We start from the raw sequence: 23,659 nt of genomic DNA on the forward strand, positions 1-23,659 counted from the left end.
CTACAAGAAATGAGGAGCAGATGGACTTTATTACAACCTGGAAAGACTTATATGAACTGATGCTGAATAAGGGGAGCAGAACCAGGAGATCATTATACACATTTACAGACACACGGTATCTGTAAGGACTAACTTTGATAGACTTGGCTCCTCTCATCAATGCAAGGTTCAAAGATAGCTCCAAAAGACTCAGGATGGAAAAAGCTATGCACATCCAGAGAAAGAATTACGGAGTTTGACTGTAGATTGAGGCAAACTATTTGCTCTCTTCTTTTTCTTTTTTTTTTTTTGTTTCATTTCATCTTTCCCATGATTCATTCCACTGGTTATAATTCTTCTTTACAACTGGACTGTTATGTAAGTAAGTTCAATGAGAAGGTATATGTAGAACCTACATTGGGTTACATGCTGTCTTGGAGGAGAGGGAGGGAGAGAAAATTTGGAACCCCAAAAATTGTGGAACTGAGTGTTGTAAACTAAAAATAAAAAATAAATGTATAATTTTTTTTTAAATCTAGGCCTAAGATTTAGAAGGAGGGAAACTGACAGTTTTTCTAGACAAGAGAAATGTAGGCTAGATAATAGTATAGGTTGGTAAATTCAGATTGCAAACTCCTTGAGGGCAGGGACTGTCTTTTGCCTCTTTTTGTATCCCCAGAGCTTAGTAAAGTGCCTGGAGCATAGTAAGCACTTAATAAATTTTATTTATTGATTGATTGGTTGAATGGCCAAACCCAGAGTAGTCATTAATTTACACTCTATGTCACTTGAAAGGAGGTATATGGTATACCCCCAGGGATCTATGGGTGCTTGGCTCTCTGGTGTTTAACATTTTTATCAATGATATGGATAAAAGCATAGATGGGATGCTCATCAAGTTTATAATAGTAGCACAAAATGAGAGAGGATTAGCTAACGAACTGATGACAGAGTTAAGATTCTAAAAGATTTTGAGGTGCTTGAACATTGGGCTGAATCTTGTAGGATGAAATTCAACAGGGATGAATTTGAAGTCTTATACTTGTGTTTAATAAAGCAATTTCTTTTTTAAATAATTAATTTTTAGCTTTCAACATTCATTTCCATAAGATTTTGAGTTTTAAATTTTCTCCCCATCCCTCTCCTCCTCCTCCCCAAGATGGCATGCAATCTGATATGGGCTCTACATATAAGAAATATGGACACTTCACGAATTTTCATGTCACCCTCGCGAAGGGGCCATGCTAATTTTCTCTGTATCGTTCCAATTTTAGTTTATGAGCTGCCAAAGTGAGCACTACTAAAGCAATTTCACAAGTGTAAGGTCTGGGAGATAAGTGGCTGGAGAGTAATTCATCTAAAAAAGTGTGAAGTTTTTAGTAGACCTGGGGCTACAGAATGCATCATAAGAGGCATAAGTTTTAGGATCTAAGGAGGAGAGGGTTGCACTGTATTCTGCTCTCAATCCGCTCATATTTGGAGTATGTTGTTCAGTTCTGGGTCCTTGAGAGTAAGGATTGTTTCATTCATTACATTTATATTCCTGATGGGATGCTTGTGCTTGGACCCTAATTCTAACATCACATTTCTCCTTAGCCTCTGCTTGGGTGCCTGTGCCTGGACCCCAGTTCTAAAATCACATCTCTCCTTCACTTCATAGCATTGGCCCTGGCAGTCTCTCTCCAGTTCAAGGGCAGCATGCCTTAGCAAAACATTTATCTCTCCTCCTGATACTGCAGTCAGATGCAGCTACAGAATTTATTAGTTTGGACTCTCTGTGTATTGCTAATTGACTGTGCACTGGAACATAACAATATTTACTATTTACTGACCTTACTGATATGTATCCTAGACACAGTCAAATATATACTCCCTTACATTCATCTCATTTAACAAGATGTTTGATGGAAGCCATTCCCAGTCAGCCGTGACTTTCTGTTGACTTAGTGACAGTTTCACAGTCAAAACCACACCCCCAGGTAGCCCTCCCTTGGGCTATTTCCCAGTGAACTCTGGGTAAGATACCTGCGCAGTTGATACGAAAAGTGCATGTTCCTTTAAGAACTGACCACCCTTTAACCACTCCCTAATCCCACCCCAAAACACCTAATTGACAGATTTCACCCCCAAATCTCATACTTAAACTTTCCCTGTGGCCCTGTAAGGTTGTAGGTTCCCTAAGAACTCTTGCCCGTGTAAAGTGTAATAAATCTTTGCCTTCTTGACTTAAAGAATGTTTGGGTCCATGAATTCATTCTACATGTCCCCAACCCTCTCCAGTACTCAGGTCTCTGAGGGGCACTCCCTCTCAATGATCCTGTCTGGGAACTCCAGTCTTGGGGTTCCTGCACCTTGTCTCCCTCAACCCTCAACATTCCCAGCACCTAGAACAGTGCCTGGCACCTAGAAGGACTATGTTGACTGATTAATCCTGGCTAGTTGTTTTTGGATATATTCCAAATACTCTATTATATATTCCGTAATACTCTAAATATTGTCCAACCATGGCAGGGCACATTAGGACTTTTACCTCATTCTGGATACTATGATTTAAATTTGTTTATCGTACCCTTTGACTCTATGAGGTCCAAAATTATCCAATCTGCAATAAAAGAAACTGAGGCAGAGTTCTGAGTCAATAGCACTTTATTAAAGGCTTCCTCCAATGAAGTGGATCTTAGATCTTCCTCACAATCTGAAATGCCCCCTTCCTATAGGGCCTTAGTTTGTGCTTGATACCCAGATGATAAAGAAGAGGCACAGTAAAATACAAAGTCTTATTGGTTGATAGATCTTGGCCTTGACCCTCCAAGATAGTCTACACAAAGAAGAGAATCCCATTGGTTGACAAACAAGCCAATAAGCATACCTTAACAGACCTATCTTGACCTTTCAGGAGGTCCTGCAGAGCCATGGGCTGGGCTGATACAGAGATATCAAAACATCTACATGTTTCAATCAGCCAAAAGACAAGCAGGCCACAGACCAGCAAACAGGACTACTTGTTGATCAAGTGCTCATGGATGTCACCCATCTTGGGCAATAGAGGGATGATAAGGGACAGAGGGGCAACAAAAAGAGCTGGGGGACTTTCCACTCTGCCATGCTGGACTCAGTCAACATAACAAGGCAAAACAAGGGTAGAAAAAGAACTTAGCTTCCTAAGCTTAAGCAAGAGAACTTAAAATCTGCAGTTCATAGCTCTGGGGCCTAATATACAGAACTTATAATTACTGTTCCTGAAGAATCATATCAAACTGATTCATTCTGATTGGAATAAAATAGAGGTCCAATTAATCACCTCTCACAACTCATACTAAGCCTGTAGTACAACAAAAACTCTCAGTTATCTATCTCTCTAATCATACTTTCCCTGTTGTGTACTTATGCAGTTACTTTTTTTGAAACTAAGTGTAGGACTTCATTTTAGAATAAGTCCTTATTTAATTTCATTTTATGAGATCTGGCTCCTAGCTCCAACCTTTAAAGTAAAATGGTTATCCCTGAGTCGAATGTGGTGGTATACCCTAACTTCAGCCATGAGGGTGACTGAAGATAGAACATCTCCTGAGCTCAGGAGTTCTATGCCAATTAGGTGTCTGAAATAAGTTTGGCATCACTATGGTAAGCCTAAGCGAATGAAAGGTAGGGGAATGTCACTAGATTGCTTAAGGAGGAGGGAACTTATGCAGGTAAACAATGGAATCAGCCTGAGTTCCTGTATGTCCAGCCTGGATGAGACACGGAGATCCTGTCTTTAAAAAAATGGTCAGACATACCATAGTAGTATCAATTTGGCATCTGTGTGTAGGATGGATTGGAAAGAGAAGATACTGAAGAGGAGGGAGAGGGAGAGAGAGAGAGAGGGAGGGAATAGGAGGGAGAGGGGGAACTATTATAATAGTCTAGGTAAAAGGTAACCTTAACTAGGGTGGTAGCTTTACATTTGCTTCGTGGATATGGATGACTAGAAGAATAGAGGTTGCCTTGACAGAAATACGGAATTTAGGAAGAGGTGTGGTTTTAGGAGAGAAGACAAGTTACATTTTAGATACATTAAGTTTGAAATATCTGTGATATTGTGATGAGAGCAATATCTACTCCATATAGGCTAGGCTAGTTTTTCCCCTAAAAGATAATTCTGAAGATTTAATTGATCCAGGAAACTAGAGTTCTACCAGATGTAGCTTCTTGGCCAATTAAATATAAAAGACCAGTACAGTCAGGTCAGTCATGATAATGCTGCTGACCAGGCTTGCCACTGTGGCAAATATGTAAGCCAAGAAACTGTACCCACCTGAACCAATACAGTACCCTTGCAGAATTTCTTACATGCTACTATGTAATCTTTTGCTGTGGTAGTTGTTAAATGTTAGTTTATGAGTGTTTCATTTCATTCTGATTGGAATTTCAATTCTGAACAGGAAATAGCAGACTGGCTTGAGTCAGGGCTGGCCCAGAAAGACATACAGGTAGAGATGGGCAGCAGGCACAAGGATGTATGTAGGACTAAAGGTCAGGAAAGAAATGAGAACTGGATATGCAGGTGGGGTATTCATTTATATTAATCAATCAACAAGCATTTATAGAAATGGTGGTTGAATTCCTGGGAATTGATGAAATTAACAAGGAAGAGAATGAAAAAAGAGGCAAGATAAATTGTGCATACCCTTTGATCCTGCAATACCACTACCAGGTTTGTATACCAAAGAGATCATAAAAAAGGGTAAAGGACCTACATGCACAAAAATATTTATAGCAGCTCTTTTTTGTGGTGGCAAAGAAGTGGAAATTGAGGAGATGCCTATCAGCTGGGGAATGGCTGAACAAATTGTGGCATATGATTGTAATGGAATATTATTGTGCTATAAGAAATGACAAGGAGGATGATTCATAAAAACCTGGATTTATATGAACTGATGCAAAGTAAAGTAAGCAAAGTCAGGAGTACATTGTACACAGTAACAGCAACAGTGTGTGATGATCAACAGTGATTGACTTAGCTCTTCTCAACGATCCAAGATAATCCCAAAAGCCTCACAATGAAAAATGCTATCTGCCTCCAGAGAAATGATGTCTGAATAGAGACTGAAGCATACTATTTTCACTTCCTTCCTTTCTTTTCAAGTGTTTTTGCACAGAATGACTAATATGGAAATGTTTTACACGACTACACATGTATAACCGAGATCAGATTGTTTATGGGGGTGGGGGAAGGAAGAAGGGATAAAACTTATAACTTAAAAGTTAAAATTGTTTTTACATGTAACTGGGGGGGAATTTTTTTTTTTAAAGAGGTAAGACATAGGGGCAGGACATAGTGACTCTTCGAAGGAAAATGAGAAGGATCAGATAGATTGGAGAGAGCAATTTTATTAAAACCCAACAGCCAGGGGAAGTCAACAGTGTTAAATGTGGCTCAAGGACAAGGAAGGGGAGTGGAGAGCAGTGTCAAATGCTGCAGATAGGAAAAAAGGGGAAAGGCATTTATCAAGCATGTAGTATATGCCAGGCATTTTAGAAATATTATCCCATTTGCTTCTTACAACAGACCTAGGAGGTAGGTATTATTATTATCCCCATTTTACAGTAGAGGAAACTGAGGCAGACAGCAGTGTCTGAGGCCTTATTTGAATTCAGGTTTTCCTGACTCCCTGCTCAGCAGCAGCAGCCTAGTCCTCTGCACCATCTGATGCCTCGAGAATAAAGGGTGGAAAAAGGTCATCGGAGCTATTAATTTAGAGGTTTCTGGTAAACCTGGGAGGGGGTAGTTTCAGTCTAGCGGGATATGAAGCCAGACTACAAGCAATTGAGGGGTGGAATCTAGGAAAGAGAAGGGAAAGAATGAAAGAAAGATTTTGGATTGTGAAAGAAAGAATGGGGGGAAGTCTGCCTGTTTGTGGGCATTGGGAGAGGAGTCAACAGAAGGGAGATTTAGGGGCAAACGGATCCCTCGACATCAGTGGCCAACCTTCCCATTTTTCAGATGAAGAAGCTGAGGCAGATTTAGTTCATCACCTGTTTATACATACAGAATAGAGCACACATTTTTGGATGTGGTTACTGTAGGAACTTGTTTTGCTTAATTGAGCACTTTTGTTACGGGAGTTTTCCTATCGTCTTTCCTGTGGAGGAGGGAATGGGAGAGGCAATAAATGCTGGTTTAGAGAAGACAAAAATTTAACAAAAGTTTAAAAATCTGAGACTTTCTGGGCCCGGGCTCTTCCCAGCTCTTCTCTGTGACCTTTCACCCAGAGAGCGGGTCCGAAGCCTACGCTCCAGGGGCTGGGGGGAGGGGGGCGGAGTAAAGGAGAAGGGCGAGGGGGGTGGCGAAAGAGGAGTAAAGGGGCGGGGCCGACCGGGCTCTCCCCTCCTCCGAGCCCGCTCCACGGCTCGGGACTCTGCGTATGCGCGAGGCAGAGCCCTGGGAAGTCCCTCGCAGAGATGAGAGGGGAGAGGGAGGGAGTAGCTGATCCCGCCCACCAACCGCGCCCCGTCCCCCTTCCGCCGCCAGCCACCTGTGGGTCACCTCGGGCTAGAGCCCGCCCCTCTGGCTCTCGGACCCCGAGGTACCGGTTTTCCCTGCATCCCCGGAGCAGAGGGAACAGAAAGCCGACTCCGGCGCAGAGGGGAGAGGCGGGATGGGTAGTCGTGGGCAGCCCCAGCCTGAACGTGCCAAACGGGCGACGATGAAGTTATTGTGGTGCGGCTGCGAAACTTTGTCGAGCTCACGGTCACATCGTGACTCAGTGGCCCAGCTTGAATTGCTGGCGGCTAGGTGCTGGGTTCTCATCGGTTGTCACAGGGGAAGAATTCTTCAGCTTGCAGTTCCGAATAGATGTCTGTCACTTTGTAACTATGTGCAAGTCGTTGCCCTTCCCGGGGCCGTTATTTCTTCATCTATAAAACGGAGACAATAATTGTCCTGCTTAGTTTGCAGGGCGGTTTTATATCAAGCTCTAAAGTATAAACGTGAGCTAAATTGTGGGATATATCCCAATGAAAAAGTGCTAGGTGACAGACTAAAGACCACTCTTCTTGCGTTCTCTTCCGTCGCTTCCCTTTCCGCGGGAGTAAGTCCTACAGCTTCACAAACCAACTGTTTGGCCCACCGCCGGAAGTGGCGTCAGCCCGGGGCGTGTAACGTAAGCACGCGACGGAAGAGAGCGGAGGAGACGCCTGCGTACATAAGAATCCTTCCCACAATCCTCTCTTTCTCTTCCTCTTCGCCATCTTCGGCCGGCTTGCAGCCATGAAGTAAGTAAAGAAGCTTGCTTCCCAATCCGCCTCCATCCTCGGCCCGCAGGCCGCCGCGTTCGCCGGTATGGCACTTCCTCGCTGGGGATGGCCTCCGTGACTGACCTCCGTGGTTTTCTTTTCAGGGTCGAGCTGTGCAGCTTCAGCGGGTACAAGATCTACCCGGGTCACGGGAGGCGCTACGCCCGCACGGACGGGAAGGTGAGACGCGGTCGCGCCGGTCCCGGGCTCCAGGACGTGACGGAACCCCCGGGCGGGCCCCGGCTGACTAGACCGCGAGCCCCCGCCGCTGACCTGGGGAGGCTGCCACCATTTCTCCTCCGCCCGTAACAACCGCACTCCTGGCTCAACTTTTTATTCCCATTTTATTTTTCAATTAACAAGCATACATTTTTACCCCGATCCCAATTTGGAAGTAAAGCAAAGCCTCTGTAAATAAGAATTATCACGCAGTACAGATTTCCTGTTACCCCAAAAATGACTCATTTTGAATCCATCACTCCAGCCCGGCTGGGTAGTATAGTCCTCTAAGGGCTGGTCAGTACATTGATCTTACTCCTAATGATTTTTGCTTTTACAGTGTTATTATATAAGTTCTGGTTTTGCTGACTTAGTTCATACAAGTTTTCCCAGGTTTCCTCGAAGGCCTCTCCCCAACCCCTCCTTCCATAGGCCATAATATAATCCATTATGTTTATGTAGCATAATTTAGCCATTCTCCCCAATCGACTGATTGGTATTGCCCTTGGTTTCCAGTATAAAAAGTTGATGTAAACTTGTCTACCTAAGGGTCTGGGTCTTCTCCATATACCATCTTATCCTTTGGCTGTGGTTCTGGTAGTTTATGATAATGGCCTGGCTTCCTACAAATTGGAGTTGTCTCTCCCATTTGTCATTTGCCTAACAGGATAACAACTCTTTTCCATTATGTGATACCTAATGTTTTGAGATTTTGTGTGACTAGATAACCTGTTAAAATTTTCTCACCATAGGTTTTCCAATTTTTGAATGCAAAATGCGAGTCTGCATTCCTTTCAAAGAGGAACCCCCGGCAGATCAATTGGACTGTCCTGTATAGAAGAAAGCACAAGAAGGGACAGTCGGTTAGTAAAATATGCTTGGTATTTTGGTGGGCCTTTTTTCATCCTTAACCTGTGGTGGGGAACTTTGCCCACCAAAGCAAATGATTCCTGTTGTATCTAACTTAGCTGAGATGCTAAAAGGTTAAATAACTCTGGGTTACAGACAGTATGTATCTTAAGGAGGACTTTGATTCTAGGGTCATCCTCACGGACTACAACCTACATTTCGTGGCTGCTAGGAAAACACTTTGCCCTGGGTTCTAATTTAAGGGTTGTCAGAACACATCAGAAGTGTCAGCTGGTATCTGGTGGGAATAGAACAGATCAATAAATTGCTGGAGTGTTTTTTAAAAAGCAAACTTAAAGGAAAACCTTAATTTGTGTCATTTTTTCCTTTGTAATAGAATAACAATTTTTTTTGAAGGGGAGGAGGCAGGGCAATTTGGGTTAAGTGACTTGCCCAAGGTCACACAGCTAGTAAAAGTGTCAAGTGTCTGAGGCTGTATTTGAACTCAGGTCCTCCTGACTCCAGGGCTAGTGCTCTACTCCCTGCCCCACTTAGCTGCCCCTAGAATAAGGATTTTAATAGTTTAGTTTACAGGAATTTTTCAGGTGATAATTGGATTGGTCTTCCTCTTTTAGTGATATTTCTGACATGGTTACATTTGATATTCAAGTAATCAGTGGTTGCATATGTGTTGGTTTAATTCTGGGATACTCTAAAGGATCCTGCTGAGAATTATAGCAAGAGAGAATCTCGTAATAGGTGGTTTAATCACATCTTTTTGAGGTATAAAAATGAAATAGTAGGTACTTTGAAAGTTTGAGGCTCTAAAATAAGGAAATAAGATGTGAAGGTGGGACAGAGTTAAAGAATAAAATCTTTTTAAAGGATGTTCCATTAGGAATAAAACAAACTTTAATAGCCTAATAATAAGTTTAGATTTACATGCAACTTTCTGTATAGATCCACTATGTTGGATCATAGTGCAGAGGTCACCTAGTCTAACCCCCTTGTTTTCGTAATGAAACCTCTGAGGCCCAGAGGTGCTATTACTTTTCCAGGGTCAGAATTGGCAGCCTAGGAAAAAGAAAGCTAGACATGATCCAGGCCTTCTGATTCCACTGTTGTCCATGTACTTCTCTCTGATATATTAGCCAACCCAAGAAGCATCTAGGATAGATGTGGCTAGAGCCTGGACCCAGAGTTAGGAAAACCTAAGTTCGATTCCAGCATCAGGTCCTTCATAGCTTTGTGATGCTGCAAGTCATGTCAACCTCAGTTTCTTCAACTGTAAAATGAGGATTGATTGCTCCTACCCCAATAAAAGGATTTGGGGCAGGAGAATACCTAGCACTTGAGGTAAGCCTACTGAAGCTGAAGTTTAACAAACTAGGGCTTCTGTTATGCTTAGGTCAGGAAGACAGCTCATGTTAGACACAGGGTCATCATGTGTAAAAAATAGGAAATAGGCCAGTCTGACTGGAGTGTAGGATGCTTTGGTGGTGTGGAGTATGTAACGAATGAAAGGGCAGCCACATTGTGTAGTGTAGTCCATGGAAAACTTTTTAGCAAGAGGATTGCATGATGTGCTTTTAGGAGTATCTATTTGACAGTAAAATATAAGATGGACTGTATAGACCCAAAGACTAGTTAAACATTGGTGGGGCTTGAATTAGAGTAACACACTTGAAAATGGAGGTGACCTCACATTGGTGAGATGATCTGGAGGTAGAATTGGCAAGTCTTGGCAGTTGATTTAGATGTAGGCCATTCAGGAGGTGTCTGAGGCTTTGAACCTTGCTGAATGGAAGGATTGGTGATGCCTTTGACAGAAAGTAGGGATGTGTGGAATGTGTAAGAGCGTTGTCAGGTGTCTTGTGTGTATTTCACTTTGGTTTTTTGGTGTTAGGTTTCCGTGGATCCATATTTCCTGTTGCTTGTCCCAAAAGGCAGATGCTAGGTAAAATAAAAACTGGGCACTTGGATAAGGCAGTAAAAATGGCCAGAGTAGGCAAATGAAAGGGGTGTTTGCAACTGAATATTTGAAATGGAATTATTTTACCGAATATATGCATTATTTTGGCTTCCTGCCCTTGGAATAATAAAATAGACACATTTTGCAAGCATTTGCGTCTAATATATTAGTAGAAAAAACACTGAATTTGGTCAGAATTGGGATCAATTGTGACTTGACTTTTAGTAACCATGGGGCCTCGGGCAAGCTGTTCTACCTCTCGACCTTATCTATAAAAGGAGAGAAGTTGGACTAGATTGTTTCTAACTCCATATTCTAATTCTTCCTGTGGTTAACTCTTTTTTAGACTCCCCAGTTACTGAAATGTTGTTAATTTTCTTCAGGAAGAGATTCAAAAGAAAAGGACACGCCGGGCTGTCAAATTCCAGAGGGCTATCACTGGGGCTTCTCTTGCTGATATAATGGCCAAGAGGAACCAGAAACCTGAAGTTAGAAAGGCCCAACGAGAACAAGCCATCAGGTGAGGAATCATTGTAGTGTTAATGGTCACACTTGTGCTCATCAGTTTTTCTGTAAAGAAATGTAATATCAAAAGCCAATACCTAAAAAGATGTATATAGCCATTATGATCAGTGTGGTCTGTGAACATTTGCTCTCAAATAGGATACAAGTCAGAAACATTCTTTTCCTGTTATCACAAACTGGTTATGGGAGGTTGAATAAACAATTCTTTTAAAAAAAAAGTTTTGCTGCTCTTCTGACCTCAAGATTAGTGATAAATGGCCCTAAGTTGAAGCTGAATGAAATTGGTGGTTGTGTAACTTTAGGGTATGACTGCTCTGTTGAATTGGAGTTTTAGTGACAACCCTTTGAGTGTGTACTCCACACTGCTTAAACCAGCCTACCAAGTGCAACATCCCACCCCCACCGTGCTGTGGGAACATGAAGGCTCTCAGTTTCATGTTGGAAATGTAATATTCTTTAGAATGGGAGGATGGATGTGAATGGGAATTGTTTTCTGTTTTGCTGCTAACACACAACACCTGGTTTTCCAATTTTGTATTTCTGCTTAAGATAATTTTTACTTTCCAGGGCTGCCAAGGAAGCAAAAAAAGCTAAACAAGCAACAAAGAAGACAGCTGCATCTGCTGCTAAGGTAATCATTCTCATGCTCTGGTTCTCCAAGTATATTTACTTTGAATATTAAATGACTGCAGTATGGGGAAAAAGTAGTTCCAACAGAATCTGGATAGCTGTTGTAGTTGGGACTATTGAAGATGGAGGTGTTTTCAGGTAACTGGAACTGGTCTCATTATGTCATCATTTGTACATTGTAAGTGTATAAACAAGATCATCTCCTGCTAGGTCAGTCACAAATAAGCAGCTCTTGTTCCCTAGTTTAAGTTGCAGAGAAGATGCTGTCCTGCATTGGATAGAGCTCTGGATCTGGAGTCAGGAAACCTCAAGTGTTCAGATCCAGTCTCAGACACTTAATAGCTGTGTGACCTTGGGCAAGTCACTTAATCTTTTTGTCTCGGTGTCTTCTTCAGTAAAATGAGGATAATAAAGGCACCTATCTCTTATGGTGGTTGAGATGATGAGTATAGTGTTTAGCATAGTTTAGTGCCCAGCACATAGTAAGCACTATGTAAATATTAGCCATCATTATGATTACCAATGAAATAACAGATCCAGTCACCTGTCCTTAGCAATGTACCCCAGCCAGCCTAGGTTTCCCTGAGAAGCACTGTAAAGAATCTTAAGCTGGGTATATACTAATACTGGATTCAGGACCACATCTTCTAAGGGTCTAGATAGCAGTTTGACGAGGAGGAAAGGGAAGGAGGGAGGTTGCTGACAGGTTTTTTTTGTGCTTGATTTGAGATAGTTGAACAATGTGTAAGAAAACTGGAATTGTGTCACATTAATTCCTGTCTTTTCATAGGCTCCTACAAAGGCAGCACCTAAACAAAAAATTGTGAAGCCTGTCAAAGTTTCTGCGCCCCGAGTTGGTGGAAAACGTTAATCATCTACTAAATTGGATTAAATAAAACAAAATTTAAAGCAATTGTGTTGGCTTTCAAGTGCTTTGTGAGTTTTATGTCGTAACCATGAACTTTTAAGATTGGGCTTGATGTTAGTGATTGCTTAAGAAGCATGCTTATGGTTTTATTTTTGCCAAAAAATCAAGCTATTCTAAATTGGGGAAATGATGGAATTGCCCTTGAATTGTGAGTTTTTGAGGAGGATCATTGCTTGTTCTTTTATCAAGTTGAAAGTTGAATTTCCAGTATTTTCATATGATGACATAAAAAACCCTATAAAATTAGATCATTTTACTCTGACTTCACAGAGACTGCTAGAGTCTCTGGATGTAGTTAATTCCTTGATAGTTAAAACAGTACTGCTGTTACTGTATACCATGTTCTCTTGGTTCTGTTCATTTTGCTCTTCATTATTTTTTCTAAGATCATTGAGTTCATTTCTTATAGTACAGTAATAATTCTATCACATACACCACAACTTGTTCAGCCATTCCCCAAATGATAGGCAACAAATTTCCAGTTCTTTGCCACCACAAAGAGAGCTTTTTGATTATCTTTTCACATTGCCTACATTTTACCCTCTATCCTTTCCCTTTTCCCAGACAACCATTCCTTATAATTTTGTAAAAGAGGAGTAACAAAAAGTACAGTACGTTGAACAAAAAAAATCTGATACATGCTGTGTGTTTGATAACCATGGATTTCTCACCTCTGGAAAGGAAGGTGTTTTCTCATCTCTTCTGTGGGGTCAGGTTTATTCTTTGTTCAGTTTTGATTTTGTAGATGTTATTTTCATTTACGTAGCAAAAACTATATTGTTTTCCTATTTACTTTGCATCAGTCCTCTGCATCCACTATCTGATACAGCACAGTAATATTTAATTACATTCATGTACCATATGTTGTTTGGCTAAACTCACTTTCTCACAGGCCCTGGGGATACAAAGGAACAGTTTTGCTCCTCCAATCTAGGGGCTGCGTATACAAAAACACATGGCACTAGCAGCTAGGAGTGTAGGAAAAGAAAGCACTTATGCCTTAAGGAAACTTGATTGTTTATGGCAGGTGAGAATGCACTGCAGGCTTTATGCATAAGCATGGATAAGTAAAATGGAGTGAGCCATACAAGACTAATGGGACTTACCTTGAACTCTGGACTAGTCTAAAATGTCTAGGATAGAAGCCTAGATCACACTGAGTGTCACCTGTTTTTCAGTCCAACCAGAAACTAATTTTCCTGAACGTACTGGATTTGCAGACTTGCTCTCAAGGAGCTTACAACTTAATGGGGGAGATATACAAACCTGTACAAAGCAAGCAAATACAGGAATTAAAAGAGGGAATGCACTAGAATTAAGAGGTATTGGAAAAGGGTTTCTGTAAGGATTATTTTATTATTAAATTTTAGTTGAAATTTAAAGGAAGTCAGCAGGCAAAGTTGAGTGAGGAATGGCCAGAGAAAATGCCAGGAGACAATGTCTTGCTTGTTGAACAGCCAGGAGACAGTGTCATTGAATGGAAGTTCACATATGGGGGAGTAAAGTGTAAGAAAACTGGAAAGGTAGGAGGGGGCTGGAAGTGATAGGGAGCCACTGGAATTTATTTGGGGAGGGGGGGGTTAGGGCATCATCAAACATTTGCTTTAGGAAAATAACTGGCTGAATGGAGGATGAATAAGATTTGAGACAGACCCACCCAAAGGTTATTGCCAATAGATCTGGTGAGATGAGGGTTTGTACTAGAGTGTGGCAACACCAGCATTACAAAGGTGAAACAGACAAGCTTTGGCAACAGTGGATATGGGGGTGAGTGAGGAGTCCAAGATGATTCCTAGGTTGTGAGCCTGAAGTTCTGCACAGATGGTGTTGCCCTCTACAGTAAGGAAAAGGGGGAGAGGAAGATAATCAGTTCAGTTTTGGACCCATTTAGTTGTCTACTGTATATACAAGTCATATCTGGAAGGCAGTTGGAGATGTGAGATTATGGAAGTCAGCAGAGATGTTGGGGCAGGAAAGAAAGATTAGAAAATCAGCCTAGAGATTCTGATTAAATCCACGGGAACTGATGAGATCACCCAGTACAGAACCCTGAAAGCCACCTACAGTTAGAGGATGTAATCTGGAGGTGGCTCCAGCAAAGGAGACAAAGAAGGAGCAGCCAGGTAAAAGGAAAACCAGGACAGCATAATTCCCAAAAACCGTGAGAAGAAAATGTCAAAGGGTCAGTTAAAGGCTGCAGAGAGGTCAAGGAAAATGAGGGTTGAGAAAAGGCCATTGGATTTGGCAACTAAGATCTCTAGTAAACTTCTGTTCCCATGGAATGATAAAGTTGAAAACTGGACTGTAAGGGATTAAGAAGAGAGTGGGAGGAGAAAAAGTGGAGGCACCTATTGTAGATGCCTTTTCAAGGAATTCAACTACAAAGTGCAAAAGAGAAATAGGATCAAGTGGGTTTTTCTAGAACGGTAGAGACATAGGTATGGTTGTAGAGAATAGGCTAGTAGACAGTGTTCAAAAATATTAGAGGGGGGTGACGGAGGGGAGAGTCTGTTGGAGGAGATGGGATAGAATGGCCTTGGTAAGGAGTAAAGCCACTTCATGTGAGAGGGTTGAAGAAAGAGGGAAGTAGCAGAAGGTGTTTGAGTGACAGGAGATGAAAGATGATGGAATTCACAGGCAAATGGCCTCAATTTTTATTCTATAAAATATGAGGCAAAGGATCTATGCTGAGTATGGAGATAAGAGTCATGGGAGGTTTGAGATGGGATGAAAAGATTTGGAAGACTACGTAGAGAATGGCATAGTGAGTTAATAAAGAAGGTATAGCAGGATCACCTAGAAGGAGTGAGGGCCCAGTTGAGGTTGAGTAACATAAATTTGTAGTGGACCCAGTCAGAATGGCTGCTCCAACTGTATTCAGCAGCACATTTAGGAGCAAGGGTGGAGAATGGTGATCCTAGGCTGAGGTTTTGGCAGAGGCCTAGAGATTCAAGAGATGAGATGGTGTAGTGTTGAATTTGTTTACCAAAGGGTCAAGATCAGGAAAAGTGAGTGGCTAGTGCAGGGGAGGGTGGCCTGGGAGAAAATTGAGATCAGAAAACTGAAGCACAGAAGGGGTTAGTTGACAACCAGTAACAACTACTAAATGTCTGAGGTGGGCTTTTAATCTTCCCAAGTCTATCCAAAACTCAATCACAACTCTTCCTAAAGTGCTTTCCAGTTGGAAATTATTGTCCAAAGCTATGTGGGCAACAGCAGCTACTTTCCCCAGCACCACAGACCATGCTCAAGGCAGGAGTGGGGAGCCCGTGGCCTCGAGGCCATGTGGCCTTCTAGGTCCTTAGGTGCAGCCTTTTGACTGAGTCCAAATTTTACAGAACAAATCTTTTTATTAAAAGGGATTTGTTCAGTGAAGTTTGGATTCAGTCAAAGGGCTGCACTTGAGGACCTAGAGGGCCCCTTAGGTTCCCCATCCCTGCTTAGAGTAACTATCTGGGGCCCCTGTTCTCCTAACTGGTAGCTCTCCTATTAGACTGTTATTTCAGGAATGCCCAGCCACCTTCCTTCATTTGACTCCCTTCTATGTGCCCACCCCCTCTAGACTCACATAGCCTTTACTTTCTTTCCTGTCCTTCCCTGTTCCAATTTTGGGAACCATGATCAAATCAACTAATTTTCCTAAATTGTAAGTCAGTTTACTTCCTTTGGCCCCACCCCTCATCTCTACAGCTTTAAGTCCCCCTCCTAGGCCACAAATTATCCAGTGAGTAGTCTTGCCCTGTTAGAATGTAAACTTTTAACAGTTGATTGTTGTTACAGTCATGTCCAACAGTGACTGCATTTGGGATTTTCTTGGCAAAGATACTGGAGTGGTTTGCCATTTCCTTCTCCAGCTTATTTTACAGAAAAGGAAGCTGAAGCAAACAGGGTTAAGTGATTTAAACTCAGGTCTTCCAGATTCCAAGCCCCAGTGCTCTATCCACTGGGCCACCAAACTGGAATGTCTGGCATCTCAGATTTTAGTACCTAGAAAGCCCAAAATAAGTGTCATTCAGATGTAAGAGGGAGTAAGAAGAAAGGAGATTAAATTGTAATGGAGAGGGAGGGGTTAAATAGCTTACCCTTCTTTCCCTAGACAAAAGAAAGGATAGGATTTTGTTTCTCTAAGATTAGATTAGATAAAAGCCAATCAAATACTAGCAATCCTGTAAATTGGAATTTAAGTTTTTGAGGGGATAATAGTATTTATATCGTGCCTCTGAGCCACAAACTGCTAAACACTTTACAAATATTATCTATGAAAACATGCAATGTTTTCAGGGTCAGAAATGCTTGTTAGTGGAGCAGATCAGGGTAGCGTATAATGAGCTAGCCTTAGGAAGACCTGGTTAATTGGTTCAAGACCCACCACAGACACTGACTCAGTGACCTTGAGAAAATCACCTAACCTCTCCGTGCCCAGTTAACTTTCTAAGACATAAATTACAGAACCCTCCTTCTCTTGGGTAGGTGTAAGAACAATTACAAGGGCTTCCCTTTACTGATGGTTCTCCCCACCAATGACATTACAGGTCAGACCCCCAGACAACTAATAAGTGGGTGAGGGAAGGATCTTAAGAATAAAGATAACTGCTAAATACCGGTAGGGTGAGTATATCCTGATAATTTTTGCTAGGGTACTTAACCTTTTTGTGTGTGAGGTGGATATTTCCAGCAGTCCGGTGAATTGCTGGAATGTTTTTAAATGCATAAAATAAAATAGCAGGATTAAAAAGGAAACCAATATCTAGATATCTAGTATGAATAAAAAGTCACGGACCTTATGTTGAGAACCCTTACTCAAAAGCCGGTAGCTGATTAAAGGACTAATAAGTCTGTATTATATGTATGACTTGAAAGCAAAGTGGTTTTTAATCCAGGGTCTAAAGTCTCTTCCTTTAAAAAAAATCGCTTTTTATTAATCCTTTGTTTCCTCTCTCTCTCCCCTCAGAGAGCCATCCCTTTTAAAGTACCTCTCGCTGGCCACAAATTGGCCTCATTAGAATGAAAGCGCCTTACTTCGGATTTTTTAAGCAAATTTTTTGTTTCAACAAATACTTTTTTAAAAAAGAAAAGAAAAAAAAGAGGATGAAGTCAAAATCAGCAAAACCAATCAGCACATCGAAAAAAATCTGACAAGATTCCCATGGGCCCTCTCACCTCGGGGAGGGGGTAAGACTCCTTAATTCTGTGATAGATGGGCAAAAAGATGAGGGGTAAGAAGCACGTCTACTTATCTTTTACCTCGCGGTTCCTTAAAAACAGAGCGTTTCTGGTTACTTCCGGTACTAGAGCCCTTCACCCACAGCGAAAGAGAGGAAAAGCAAAAGGGAAAGTGCCAGGACTTAAGATGGCCAATCAAAAGCACTACCGACCCCAGCCTGCCCACTTCCAACATGATGGCCATGCGCCTGGAAGTCTATTCGTGCCTCTTCAGGTAGAGTACGCACCACCCCAGGCTAACGCCGTCCTCTTAGCCTACGTCACTTCCGGTGGTGCAGCAGCCATTTTGTCGGCCACAAGCGGATCCCGCGCGCTGGGGAAGTGCAGTTCCCCCTGGTTACAAACCCTCCGGTCACCGCCCCTCACCCCCTTTACCCCCTCCCGCGGGCGCCGTCGAAGGGGTGGCCGCACAGGAACATCAGCCTTCCCCAGGGCCGGTGTGCCCTTCAGTTGTCACAAGCCAGGGCCCGAGGCAGGGCGGCCAGGTAACCGAGTCGTCCGGGATGTCGAGCGAGGAGAGCTACCGGGCCATCCTGCGCTACCTGACAAACGAGCGGGAGCCGTACGCGCCGGGCACCGAGGGCAACGCCAAGCGCAAGATCCGCAAGGCTGCCGCCTGCTACGTGGTGCGCGGTGGGACCCTCTACTACCAGCGGCGGCAGCGCCATCGCCAGCGCTTCGCCGAGCTCGAGGTGGTGCTGCAGCCCGAGAGACGTCGGGGGCTCATCGAGGCGGCTCACCTGGGGCCCGACGGCACCCACCACACCCGGCACCAGACGTGGCACGACCTGTCCAAGAACTACTGGTGGCGAGGTGAGGACAGGGGGGAGGAAAGGTAACGGGGAAGGTCCGTCCTCCGCGCCCCGCCGACGTCCCCGAGTCCCCGAGGCCGCGGCGGCCTGACAGAGCCGGCCGGCGGGTGGGGGACACGAAGCGAGCGGGCACATCCCACAGGAAGGAAGGAGGAGGGCGGGCTCTGGCCCGGGGTGGGGCCAAGGGGCTTCCCTGGGAGGCCGGGCCAGGGCGGAGGAGGGCGGGGCCATAGGCGGCCGTGACTCTCCCTCGCCCCGCCCCCTCCAGGATCTGAGGGAGGAAGGGAAGGAGGCTTCATGGCCGAGGTGAAGCCGACGAAGCAGGGGCAAACCAGGCCCTGGGTCCCGCCGCCGAGCCCCCTCCTTCCTTCCGCCTCTCCCCTCGCGGTAACTCTGGGCCCACAGCTGGCGATCTTACCCTCTGCGTGGCTGTGGTTAACAACATAGAGGAAGTGGCTAGTGCGCTAGACTTGGAGTCAGGGTGGCCCGAGTTCAAATCCTATCCCAGAACATTAGTAATAATAGCTAATAAAAATTGTTAGATAGCGCTCACTGTGTGCCAGGCACTGTGCCCAGCGTTTTACAAATATTATCTCATTTGATCTTGACAACAACTCCGGAATGTAAGAAACTGAGGCACAGAGAACTTAAGTGCCTTTCGAAAGGTCACAGAATTCGTGTTACAGACTGTATTGGAACCGCGGTCTTCCTGCCTTCAAGTCCAAAACTCCTTTATCTGTTGTGCCACCTAGTTGCCTTTTCTTCTAATAAAGAGTTTTTCTTACAGACTTTCAAAATATATCTTGTTAATCCCACAAAACTGTTTTTTTAAAAAATGCCCTTTACGGGAATTTTGTATGATAGAAAATTGCTTCAGTACAGTAGTATGCTTAGATATTTCTAGCACAGAGAGGTGGTTTTTTCGGTTGTTTTTGGTTTGGATATTAATTTTTTTTTTTATATAAAAAGTAAAAGAGTAAGGAAGAGCTGACCAGTTCTTTGCTTCAGAACTGGTCTTGCTCTGTAACTCTTACAAATGTGCCAAACAATTGTTCAGTAAGTGTTTCTTTGAGTTTTTTCTCATTCTGTCCTTTCAAGAAAATAAATATCTTAAGAGTGTATTTTCCAAAGGAACAAAACTGGGGATAGTGGGGGGGGGGATAGTGGGGAGGAATTGTGACCTAAATTTTTCATACAGAGATTGCTAAGTGTGTATTATATGGCTTGCTAAGGCCTGGAGTCAGGAAGACCTGAGTTCAAATTCAAGTGACCCTAGACAAGTGACTTATCCTTTGTTTGCCTCGATTTCCTCAACTGTAAAATAGGGGCAATAATAGTATCTACTTGAAAGGGTTGTTGTGAGGTTCAAATGAGATGATATATACATACATGATATTGTAAAAAAAAAGTATCTAGCACAGAATGAGCACTATATAAATTGTAGCTATCATTATTACTAGTATTGTTTTAAAATTCAGGCCAAGTTTTTACATAAATGTAAACAGAGATCAAGTTGAAAATAGGGTTCTAAATACAGAATCCTAATTTCAGTTGAATTTTAAGGTCTTTTAAAAAAATTAACTGAAAAAAAAATTAACTGAGAGGCCATTTGGTGTAGTGCAATGGAATAGTCAACAGTTATTAATTACCTTCTATGGGCTGGCACAATGTATACAAAGATGAAAAGCAGTTGCCCTCCAGGAGCTCCCTGCACAAAGTTGCAGTGACAGGTCTTTGAATACACACTAACATTCTAAAACAAGAGCTAATTCATTTATAGCAGATACAAGGTAATTAATATGTTACATGTAAGTGTCATTTTGTTTTTAGAGTGAAAGTGACGCAACTTGATTTGACAAGCACTTATTAAGTAAGTGCTTCCTATGTGCAAAGGACAGTGTTAGGTTCTAGGAATAACAAGACAACATAGAAAAAGTACCTGCTCTTAAGTTCTGTGGGTAGATATTTACTAATTGTGATGTGCAATTTTGTAAAACTTAAATTTAGATTTCAGTATCATAAGCTTCACCAGAGTGACTAAAGTTTGTATTTTATCATCCTACTTATAAATTAGCGTGAACTCTAGTAGCACTGATTTACCCAAGTTTTCAGACTCTTCATGTTTGCATATAGGCAGTTACTTTGGAAATATATATGTACTGTACACAGTAACAACAACATTGTTCAGTGACTAGCTTGGATAGACTTAGCTCTTCTCCACAATGCAATGATCTAAGACAATTCCAAAAGACTATGCTGTCCACATCCAGAGAAAGAACTATGGAGTTTGAATGCAGATCAGAGCATACTATTTTCTCTTTTTTTCTTCCACATGGTTTTTCCCTTTTGTTCTGATTCTTCTTTCACAACATGAGTAATGTGAAAATGTTTAATACAATTATATGTATATAGCCTGTATCAGATTGCTTGCTATCTTGGGGAGGAGGGAAGCAGAGGGAGGGGGAAAAATTTAGGAATTCAAAATCTTATAAAAGTGAAATGTTGAAAACTCAAAATAAATATTTTAATAAATTAATAAATTAAAAAAATACATTTAAAATTTTTTTAATTACATCAAAAAATGTGTAGATTATACTTTAGAGAAAAGTCCTTGAGTAATATATGAATGAAATATTTTTAAAAAGAGAGAGAATATGAAAGTGAAGAAATTCTAAAAGTGCTAGTACAATGAAAGATCTTATTTAGATCTGGCCCAGATATTAATGATTTCTATGAAGAAATCCTGAATTAAGAAATCATTTCTAAATTTGATTTAAATACAACTCCCTAGTGACCAAATTAAACAATGCTTCATAATTCACTCACTAATGGTAACATGTGTGTGTAGTATTTATTTCTATCTTAGGACCGTGCACTTAGAGCTAGGAGGGATCTATCCCAAAGGTAAACAGCCCAGTTCAGTTAACAGAGGCTCAGGAAGATTAAGTAACTTTATTAAGTTAACTTTTCTAGAATTTGGTGCAAGGACTTCTGACTCCACATGCAGTAATCTTTACTTAGAGGTCACCTTGGCCAATCCCGAATTTCACATACATGGAAAGTTAGGGCTGAAGGATTGAGTTGAGTGACTTATCCAAGGTCTCCCCAAAGCTGAGATTCCACCTCAAATTCCCTGACTCCAAAACCAGTCAGCTTTACTACTGGGCTGCTCCTAACATTGCTCAATGGTCATTAGGTTAAGATCAAGGGAATAGTGTTAAACTTAAAATGATATTTTTTCTTTTCTGAGGCTCATGTGCAATGAATAAAATTTGACTGTGAATGTTAACTAAATTTGTTTATATCACCAAATGATGCTAGATGCAGTTTTCTCTCTCTTTTTGTAGCCATATATGTCCTATAAAGAGCAACAAATTATTAAGTTGACGATGGGGTCTTTAAAGATAGTCTTACCAGGAAACATTAAAAGAGTTGGAGAATGGCATTAAGGAATATTCCCCAGTGATCCAGAATAAACACACGAGTCTTTCAGGGCCATTGCCTTCAAGGCTGGTAGAGGCTCTTTTGTTCATTTGACTTTAGAAATATCACAATATTTAGTAAGGGTATCGAGGTTAATTGAAGCCTCTACCCTCTGCCTGTGGTCTCTGTAAACTTTCTCATTGTCTCTGCATCTTATCCATGGGGTCTACTTAAACAGCCTCTTCTTTTTCCTCATTGCCATTTTACCTTACCTCCCACCCTCCCAGGCATTTCAAGGCTCTCCTCTGAAGTCCAGCATAACAGAGCTGTACACTTCCACCTATCTCTTTTTCTAGCCACATTTTCCTTTTTAAGAGGCTGTTTAAAGCTCTTGTGGTCTCAGTGTTGTAGAAATAGTTAATGTTTGGACTATTCCAATAACCTACTGGTTGGTCTCCCTGATGCAAGTCTCTCCTCACTCCAGGTCATCTTCCTCTCAGTTGTTAAAGTGGTCTTTCAGAAGTTTAGGTCTGACCACGTCAGACTGCCCTCACTCACACCCCTATTCAATAAACTCCAACGGTTCCCTGTCACTTCTAGGATTAAATACGAAATCTTCCAAAGCCCCTACCTTTCTAGTCTTCTTAGACATCATTCCCCCTCCACTAGCCTGCCATCCCCCAATTACAAGCACTTTCTGCGGCTCTTGCCCATGCTTAGAATTCTCTCTCATATCCACCTCCTGGCTTCTCTTCCAGCTAGAATCTCACTGTCTACAGGAAGCCTTTCCTGATCTTGAATTATAGGGTCTTCCCTCAGTTGATTATCTCCATTGATCCTGTGTATATATATTGATTGTATGTAATTGTTTGAATATTGCCACCCCATTAGACTATGATCTCCTTTGTGTCCCAGAACTTATCACTGAACCAGACACTTAGAAGGTGCTTAATAGGTACTTGTTGAGCAAATACCTTACAGAATAATTTAAATATTTAGTATCCTTTGTTGTGAGTCATTTTTTTTCTATCCTGCCTGACTCTTTGTAACCCCATTTGCACAGTCCTTCCCTGAAGCATGAATTCCTTCTGTAACATCTAGCTTCCACTTGAGGAGTGGATTCTCCAGTAAGGGACTGCTGTTCACTAGCTTTTCATTTGTGTCCATTTTTTATGACTCCATTTGAGATTTTCTTGGCAGAGATACTGAAGTGTTTTCCCATTTCCTTCTCCAGCTCATTTTACAGATGAGGAAACTGAGGCAAACAAGGTTAAGTGACTTGCCCAGGGTCACACAGCTAGTAAGTAAGTATCTGAGTCCAGATTTGAACTCAGGGAGATGTCTTCCTAACTCCAAGCCTGGCACTCTATGCACTGTGCATAAAGATGGACTTGTTACTCATTCAATAAACATTTAGAAAGTTTTGTTGAAACCCAGTCATTGCCCTCCTAGCGCTAATTGTCTATTTAGAAATATAAGACTTAAGCTTAGATAATGGTAATGCATAGTGTTACATAAGCATGTTACATAGTGGGGGTGGGGGAGAAATGCTATGTGAGTCTGAAGGAAAAAATCATTACCAGTCATTGTATTACTTTATCCAGTTGCTGTAATTGAAGTTAGGGGTAGTTTGGGGATGATCATGCCTTCTTAGAGGCAGCAGCACAGTACATAGAGAGCCCATCATGGATGGAGTCAGGAAGACCTGAATTCACATCAAGCCTTAAGACACTTTCTAGCTTCATAACCCTGGGGAAGTCACTTAAACCTCTGTTTGCCTCAGTTTCCTCTGTTGTAAAATGGGGATAATAATACCACCCA

At 42.1% G+C, this 23,659-nt stretch overlaps 2 protein-coding genes and 1 non-coding gene across 3 annotated transcripts in view; 2 read left to right on the top strand and 1 right to left on the bottom strand.

The window, feature by feature from the left end:
• Positions 1-1,170: 1,170 nt before the first annotated feature.
• LOC118840483 lies at positions 1,171-1,277 on the bottom strand. The gene has a single exon (XR_005009675.1). It is a non-coding gene; the product is annotated as a U6 spliceosomal RNA (small nuclear RNA).
• A 5,877-nt stretch (positions 1,278-7,154) lies between these two features.
• On the top strand, positions 7,155-12,365 carry RPL24 (ribosomal protein L24). Its single transcript, XM_036742777.1, has 6 exons — positions 7,155-7,236; positions 7,362-7,437; positions 8,229-8,339; positions 10,681-10,817; positions 11,390-11,453; positions 12,243-12,365. Exons 1-6 carry the CDS (start codon positions 7,232-7,234, stop codon positions 12,321-12,323), a joined length of 474 nt encoding a protein of 157 aa, XP_036598672.1. The 5' UTR covers positions 7,155-7,231; the 3' UTR covers positions 12,324-12,365.
• A 5,518-nt stretch (positions 12,366-17,883) lies between these two features.
• The window catches only part of ZBTB11 (zinc finger and BTB domain containing 11), a 29,230-nt gene continuing 23,454 nt past the window's right edge, over positions 17,884-23,659 (top strand). The window contains exon 1 of the mRNA XM_036746810.1: positions 17,884-18,416. Within this exon, the coding sequence (XP_036602705.1) occupies positions 18,107-18,416 (310 nt within the window). The 5' untranslated portion in view covers positions 17,884-18,106. The remainder of the gene's footprint in view (positions 18,417-23,659) is intronic.

The sequence above is a fragment of the Trichosurus vulpecula genome, chromosome 2, assembly GCF_011100635.1.
Source record: "Trichosurus vulpecula isolate mTriVul1 chromosome 2, mTriVul1.pri, whole genome shotgun sequence".
NCBI classification, from domain to species: Eukaryota; Metazoa; Chordata; class Mammalia; order Diprotodontia; family Phalangeridae; genus Trichosurus; species Trichosurus vulpecula.